This window comes from Coptis chinensis, chromosome 2, assembly GCF_015680905.1.
Source record: "Coptis chinensis isolate HL-2020 chromosome 2, ASM1568090v1, whole genome shotgun sequence".
NCBI lineage: Eukaryota > Viridiplantae > Streptophyta > Magnoliopsida > Ranunculales > Ranunculaceae > Coptis > Coptis chinensis.
Window position 1 is genome coordinate 103,139,369 of NC_141457.1, and position 8,435 is coordinate 103,147,803.

Sequence of the window (8,435 nt, forward strand, 5' to 3'; positions counted from 1 at the left end):
TTTTTCTTGATCAACCAACATATCTGTAATCAACATCAGAATAAGGAATATTTAGAAGTTTAATACAAAATTGACGTAAAAAAAGCGCCGCGTCCATAGGGGATATACATTACCCGGTACCCGGTAGTAGTTATTCACTTCAACCTATGCCTCAAAATTGTGTCACAAGTCATAACTAAAATGTTGTGTCATGACGTCATCACAGACAATAGATGAGATCAGGCCCATTGGGCTTGAATCTTAAAAGCCCATGGAAATATAAAGCCTTCAATTTCCTTGTTCACTTTCTGATCTGATTGAGAGAGCAAAAATTCGAGATGCCGCGAAACGAAACACCGGCTGTTCGGGTGTACACAGTTTGTGACGAATCAAAATATCTGATCGTTAAGAACGTGCCGGCGTTAGGATGTGGAGACGAGGTGTTAAAATTGTTGGAATCATATGGAGAGATAGAAGAATGTAAACCAATGGACGAAGAGGAGTGTGAGCCATTTACAGATGTGTACTGGATAAAGTTTTTACAGGTCAGCAATGCAAGATTTGCAAAGAGAAAATTGGATGAGTTTGTGTTTCTTGGGAATAAGTTACATGTGTCATATGCTCCAAATTTCGAGACCCTTATTGACACAAAGGAGAAATTGGAATGTAGGAGAAGGGAAGTTCTAGCTAGACTAAATAAACCATCACTGGCAGAGATTAATAATAATAAAAGGGAGGGTGAAGACCTTTTAATCACTAGAGTGTCATCGAACGACGATTATTTTACATCCTCGTCCATGAACAATACTGTCAACTTTGTTAGGGGGAAGCTTCATAAGATACAGAGTAGTGGTCGTCAAGAATCAGAGCATGGAATCAAGAAAGCACGCGTGGACAATAGAAGAAGAATCTGATATTTTACCTCTCAAGGAGCTGGACAGCAGTATTGCCTTCTTAATATATTACAATGTTAGTAAATATTTAGTTTTGTGTATTTTGAAATTTATTTGTTAGTTATAGCGAACTCTACAAATGTTAGATACAATGTGGAGCACCTAGTAAACATTTTGCAACATGGGACAACATGTGTGTGTTTGAAAAGAAGTTTGCTGATCGTCAAGCTGTAGTGTAAGTACACACATACTACATAAAATTGTCTGTATTTATGGTATACTATTTAAAGTATTTTCCCTAGTAAACATTGTTACAACTTACAGATAATTTTTAAGCCTCGGGCGGAGTGCCTCTTTGAAGCGGAAGGCAAGCCTAGAAGGCATATGGAGACATAAACCTTATTGTACCTAGAAAATTATGCTTGAAACTTAAATCAAGAAGAACATGTCGCATATATAAAATTCGTAATGAAGCGTTAAAGATATTGAGGCTCTAGCTTCATATATGAAAATAGGGGTTGAGTGCGTCAATGTTAGATATGTGAGGCCCGAATTCAAAACCAGTTGGTTCAGTTTTCATTGTAAGGCTTGAGGCCTAGGCATAAGCTGTGTACCTAAATACCAAGAAGTGTCAGCCTTGCAGAAGGCCACTTAGTCTATAATCTTGAGGAGGCCATCGAGGAGGCATATGACTTAATGTCGTGCTCTATAGTTGCTACTTATATGGAGCTTTTGTATCAGGATCTTAGTTGGCTGCATGACTCACTGCGGAGAGAATGGTGATCGGGTCTTCTAGATTTGTTGAATTGAGCATATTCAGGCTTTGGTGGGTCTTGGCAGTCTAGTAGTTTCTTTGCTGGGTAAACCTAGGCACTGCCAAAAGTTGATGCACAGGCTGAAACTTAATTATCGTATTCTTATGAGTCAAGTAGATGTATGTTTTGGTGCCTGAGTTTGATGCACTCTTGTGTGCTCCTGAGCTAATGGTTTCATGGGGATATTAAGTGTTCTTGAGGTGTAGTTTGCACCATTTGTCAACATTTAAACATGCTTTTGGACATCCCAAGATCAATGTGATCTTGATGTGGTTTTGCTTCAAATGGTCTCCCTTCATTTTTTATGTTGGTTCCATATATGAAATTATTCAAACGTCTACTTCTTGGTTCTCAAGTTACATTCCATGGGATCATTGGTTCATCCATCTTTTGCCTCTGTACATTATTTGTGGAGGTCTTGTCTTTATTTTGGACTTCTTTCCCATATTGTTGTTTTGGTTGATTATTCTGCATGGGATTAGAATTCATTCGATGCACAAAGGCATCAGTACAGTAGATATTAATTTTGTATTTCAAAAAGTAAACCCTCATATAGTTATATACCATGAAATTCATCCTACTACAGTATAACATTGAGAAAGGTCTATAACATAATATCCTTGAATTTAACCAGTTGAGATTGCATTGTGATTTCAAAATTTTACTTTTGTAATACACTAACGAGTGTGTTTGATTTGAGCTAGTGGAAATCTGACTTTCCAAGAAATCTACCAAATGAAGTAGGAGAAATATAAAGGAGAGGGTGGTAAACATGATAGGGAGAGTGTAAAATGTGAGAGGGATATATTACATATATTTCCTGATAAATTGGGGCGAAGGGAGATGACAATACATATGCCAAGTGAATATCACTGCTGTGATCGTCTATCTTGGAATTGTTTTGGCAGTTTATGACTCTATGTTGTTGTATTGATTGCTGATAAATGATAATATTGTCCCTTGCGAAATAGCAATGATGCTTAGGATATCAAAAGCAAAAGCAATATTCACCCAGGTTAGGCCTTGTTTATTAGAGTGCTTTAGAACATCTAGTTTCCATTTCACAAAGGTTGCAATTGATAGATTAGAACCGACCTAGAAGCTCTTAAGTAAATGGAAACGGGTACTGCCTGTTGAAATTAGGAATTAATGAGCATATCTTGATTTCCATATTGAACAAACTTTTCTCAATTGTTGCTAATGGTAAAAGCCGTTAATTGTTGCTGGTATTTGTCGAGACACCTAATATGAGTGAAATCCGTTGGGTTCGTGATTTAAATAATCCAAAATGTTGTTTTATCTTCCTATTCACGCATCTTTCCCCCACAACCAGGAATGGTGTGGACTGGAAAGAATAAGGCAGCATCTCTTCAGCCTGACAAGATAGAGATGATTTTTGGGTTACCCGGAGAACCATAATTGGCGGTCGGTAGAACTGAGAGGTATAAAACCCCTGTTAATTTATTTTAGGTTTGCAGTCACATACTCTTTCCCGCTTCTGCCTTCTGATAATTTTCATTTACTTGGCTACAAACACATTACACATATGTTGCAGGTTGTCACAGTGATGTTTGTGCAAACTTATATATGTCTTCTGGATCCGAATAGACCAGGGAAGTTTGTGCAAGATGTTTTATCTCCCTACTCACGCATCTTTTCCGCCACATCCTTGAAGCTTATGCGACTAATATAGTTTCTTTGGTTTGGATTCTGTATCCAGGTAAATCAAGCCACCTTATGTATGTCATTTTCGATAACAGCCATATTTTTTTTTTTATGATAATCATATAGCAACCATATTCAGCCGTTAAGCATTCCATGAAAATAATATAGAGCATGGCATATAGCACATAATTTTGAAAAAGTTGGCAACATTTTAATTATATTAATATATTTTTGTAAAATATGTTTAATCTTATGTACTTAAGCTGTGGAACTAGTACTGATAAATGCTAGCTCGAAAGATTAAACAGCTTCAAGTATTAGTTCTAAACTGTCTGTAGATATGGTGGGTGTTTGTGCGTGTGGTCGCTGCTTTTGCATGTGATTGTGGTGGGTGCATATAAGGTACTCTCATACTTTGTAATATGTATCTCCGTACGCCTTTGACTGTATGCATACTTGGAGAAAAAGGAAAGTTTGGCTTTGCACTGTATAACGGCCTGGGATGCATCATGCATGCAGTGTGTATCCAGAACTTATGTCGTAGTAATGGCCCTTTTAGATGCTGTTAGTTTATTATTTTGTATATGAGCCATTTATGATGATATGTCCAGACAAATGTGAGACCTCATGTATACTTAATTGAGATGATGTAGATTCCAGCTTCCTGACATTAAAGGCTTCTAGAGGTCCAAAACACATATACTTTGCTTGTATGGTTTTTATGTTGTCCTTTTTCATGACCCAAATCTTAAGATGGTCATTTCCATATTCAAAACTGGTTGCGATTTGAAGTGTTCTTTCGGGGAGTACTTGAATTATCTACTTTTTTTTTTCTGTTATTTAGTTTCTCCCACAATTAATAACTCAAACTATCTTCATGGTATGGCCCTTCTTGGTTTTCAGTATAGACATTTTTGGTTTTCAGTCATTTTTAAGTGATATGCTAAGTCTCTTTTCAGTCATAGCATTATTTCTGTGCGTGCCTTGTCTTAGATGCAAAAAGACCAATGTGTCTACGTTTCAAGTATTAACTAATTCTTAAGGTCCAAATCCAGTCTCTTCCATGGAAACTTTTTAGAAGTCTTGAGTCGTCCTGGATTTGGACTCAAAAGCAGTAACAGCAATTATATTTAGCCTTACAAGGATTCATCAAGACCTATTGTTTACACATCAATAACATGTCTACCGTATAATCATTCCCCTCCACCCGTGCATTCATGTGAAATCAGTTTGCTAAAAACATGGAATGTCCATGTTAGCTTGATGAATTGCATTTTTGACATGCTCTTTCTGTCAGCTCCCCGTGTTTTGGACTGAATAATTCTACTCAACATAGTTATGATATTTCCCAAATCTGTGAACTGTGCGATATAGTTTGATTATTTGACTGTCACTTAACCAAGTTTTAATAGTAACTAGTGCAGCACTGCAGCTATATTGCCGATTTCTTTTCTATTTCTCATACTGTCACAATTTTTTGTGTTTTGCAGATTGTGAGACCTTAATTACAGATCTGGTAGATTTTATATATGCTGCTCGAATGCCAAAGAGGTGATTTTTCTCTTAGACAGGCTAGAAAGCCACCTCACCTGCTCCGGTCATGATGAGGTGCGGTTGTTATGACTCAATGCCTGTGTATGACATGATATGCATGCTTACTTAGTAGTAATCTTTCAGTTTTTCTTTTTCATTCGTAACTGAAAGCTCACTGTATTCATAATTTCCGTCCTTGGTGCAGGGATTTTCTTCTTCATAACGTTTTATTTTCTAGTTCTTTTTTTTTATTCGTCTGTTATAGCTTCCAGGTCATCATCTGATTCCTGATGTTGTTGCGTTGCTTTTTTTAGAGTTGTGGTTGTGTATAATATGATGTATCTGCTTTTTATAAAAACTAAGAATTAAGAATAAATGCTTCTCTTTCATAACTGAAAGCTCAGTACAATCCTAATCTCATATTCTTTCTGCTAAATGATGCATGGAGTTATTTTGTTATTCATAACGTTTGCTTTTTACTGCTCTGTTATAGACACTTCCTGATTCCTCCTACATTCAGGAGAGGAAAAAGCTCTTTGATGCAGAGGAAAGATTGGGAAGAAAACTGGATATGGAAGGAAGCGGCAACAGGAATCTAGAACAAATTGTAAGAGACTATGCGAGAGGAAGATGGAGTTAATATCCCTGATCTTATGATTGGGTGGAGTTCTGAATGAGCACAGACCAACGTTCCAGCGAAAGCTCCCTGAGGCAGCAATCAGGACACATGTTACTTTGAAAAAGTGGATTGTACTCCATTAAGGGTTTAGAGCACAATTTGTCGCTTTGTGTACAAAGTTAAACCTGAGTCTGTTGACTCGCTTGCAAGGAAAAGACGGTATCTTCACAACCTTCCAATCGGCAACAGATACCCTCTCAAATTGATTCCTCGATTACGATTCAGAGAGCCTTACCACTGACGATGACCCTCCTTTAGAGACTCAAAAAGTGGCCTTAATGGGACAGTAGAGATATGTTCAACTGCTTGCATACTTGTATTGGTATTGCAAACTTTACAGAGGATTAAAATGCATAGATGCTTGGGACCAACACCTCCTTTTAGAGACTCAGAATTATGTCCTTTGTGAGTGTATGATCTGGAATTTTGGTGTGGACTGGCAATAATAGAGCAGCACCTGATGAGCCTGAAGAAATAGAGATGATTCTGGTATATCCAGAGAACCATACTATGGGATTCAGTGGAGCTGAGAGATATAAGTCCTTGGTACTTCATATCAGGTTTGCACTTTGAGACAGTGGCTTGCCATTTCTCTCTTTTAAAGAACATGTTTCCTAGTGGCATCACTAGGTTGTCTCTTTTCTGGGATTGGAGGTGCTGACTTTCCACTGCAGCAACTTGGTATTCCGCTGAAGTGCAAGAGAAGCATTTTTCGTAGCTGGTGGGAACAAACGAACGAGTCGAGTGACCTTGTTGAACATGATGTGCAACAGTTGAGTGCAGATAAGCTGGAGAAACTATGTCCCTTGGTGGATTTGATTTAGTTGTTGTGGGTAGCACATCTGCACATGAAACAATCTTAGAGGTAGCAACCTCAGAAGTAGAGATGGCCTTGAAGGGGAGTCTCAATTCTTTTATACAACTTCTTTAGAATTCTGAACGTTTCAAGTGCATAATGGGGAACAACGGATCGATAGCCTATTGAAACTGGAGCAAGGAAGGACCTTCCATCCATTTCCTTATTCAGTCAAGTAAGTGCCCTCAGACCTTAATGACAATTCTCTAACCAGAAGATAGACAACTACTCTTTTGGAAATTATATACACGTGATGAAGTATTATAGGCTCTACTTTTGTAACAGTTGATTTTGGATTTTATATTTATTAATTGTCTTTTCATGAGATCTAACAAATTGTTCTTATGTTGATCTAATCCTTGAGCGTGAGCGAACTCTTGAGGTCACTATTCAACACTCTCACAAAAAACCACTTCATACGTGTCACTCTCCCATGTGTCTGTCCGTACCCCTAAATAACTCTTACTTTGTGTCTGACCGTACCCCCCTCTTCTCTCATTTTCCCGTTTCGCCTCCAACCTCTCCCAATCTCTCTTCCAAACTGTTATCACAATCTAAGAGTGATTTACACAGCCTCAATCTCCCTCCTTCATTCTTCCTCTCCCTCTCCCTCCTTCTCAACCAAACCCAACTCTCTCTCTCCCCACCACAAACTCATCTCTCCCTCTCTCCTCCACCTCCGCTCACGCCCCACTGCCTTGCAGTTATCTAGTATTTGGTTTGCTTGTAAAATACTGTCAGGCTCTGATCTTTGGTAAAGCTATTATTGAATGCATATGTTGTTTCTTATATTAAACATATGCCCATCCTTGCAATTTCAGGTTGCATGAGAGAATGGTTACAATGTGGCATTGGCATTTTCTGAAGACAATATACTGGCAGTGGTAAAGTAACAATGGCCTCAAGTAAACCTCTGTAACTAAGTCAACATCATTAGATCGGTAACCAAGTCTCTACGATTGTTAGAAGCTTACTACAGAATTAACGTCCAGACTCCAGCCAGAATGCTTCTTTATGGAAAATGCTGTTTTTTGTTGATTTTTTTTCCTTAAACACAGGAAAGTAACTCGTTATGAGATTATAATAGTTGCAGTTTGGACTTTGTTAACTCCAAAACTTTGGTATGGCTGAAGATTGTAAAGGTCAAAGGATCAAATGCATGAGACTCGTCTCATTGAAGGGTTTTGCATAACAACTTGTTTCCCTCTCAGGACGCTACACTAGCCAGGCTTTCCTTCTCGTAAGACTGGTTATTATATGTAGTTGTTACACGCGCCTATACACACACGACAGTGCACAAATTTATCGTCCGAAAGTCGTATCAGTATGATACATCGTACTAATCCAAAAAGTTGAAATTCATTACTAAATTCATCCGAGTGTAAGACTCGAAGTATATGTGTAAGGTGATTGGTTACAAAGCATCGCATTTCGCCTCTGCGCGCAGTTATAGATCAGAACCTATTTGCAGTTTTGCACTACGACATGTTATCTTGTCTTGCTTCTTCAACAAGCGATGAAAAAGAGACCAACTAATACCTTTCCTTGTGGCAAATTGGCAATGCTGTCCGTTGAAAAATTCATAGGAAGCGTGCCCTTCTCTATATATTCAATAAAACAAACAAAAGAAAAAAGATACAAATAAATATCATAGACAGAACAACAATTGATGTGGTTTAATTTGATACGGGGACGAGCCCAGAAGACCGTCAAGCCTGCCGACCGCGCAACCGATCTACATATTTACGTGCTGAACAAGGGAAGCCGTTGTCGTTGTATCCCCAGTTAGGATCCACCAGTTCTGCAAGGGGCTTTGAAGGATACTGAGATCTTAAACTACGTAGGTAAAACTGGAAATTACGATTGCATGCCCTAGCATAATCACGACGTATAGCTTGGTCTATCTGTTCCCTTCTTTGCTTCCAAAACTCTTCAGACTTTTCTTCATGGCCATAATGAGGATGTTCAGATCCTAGTGGAAAGAAAACTACGCGTTTATGACTGGCTTCATTAGA

General features: G+C 38.3%; 1 protein-coding gene across 5 annotated transcripts; it reads left to right on the forward strand.

Annotated features, from left to right (window-relative positions):
• The first annotated feature begins 274 nt into the window (after positions 1–274).
• On the forward strand, positions 275–7,615 carry LOC147519864 (uncharacterized). 5 transcript variants are annotated; one of them, XM_086591398.1, is made up of 6 exons: positions 275–3,129; positions 3,243–3,407; positions 3,691–3,754; positions 4,843–4,960; positions 5,379–6,595; positions 7,242–7,615. In XM_086591398.1, exon 1 carries the CDS (start codon positions 318–320, stop codon positions 891–893), a length of 576 nt encoding a protein of 191 aa, XP_086447524.1. In that variant the 5' UTR covers positions 275–317; the 3' UTR covers positions 894–3,129; positions 3,243–3,407; positions 3,691–3,754; positions 4,843–4,960; positions 5,379–6,595; positions 7,242–7,615. The 5 variants fall into 5 exon arrangements, with proteins under 5 accessions (XP_086447524.1, XP_086447523.1, XP_086447526.1 ...); XM_086591397.1 differs by lacking the exon at positions 3,691–3,754 and having other exon boundaries at positions 275–948; positions 3,021–3,129; XM_086591400.1 differs by lacking the exon at positions 3,691–3,754 and having other exon boundaries at positions 275–922; positions 3,021–3,129.
• Positions 7,616–8,435: the final 820 nt, after the last annotated feature.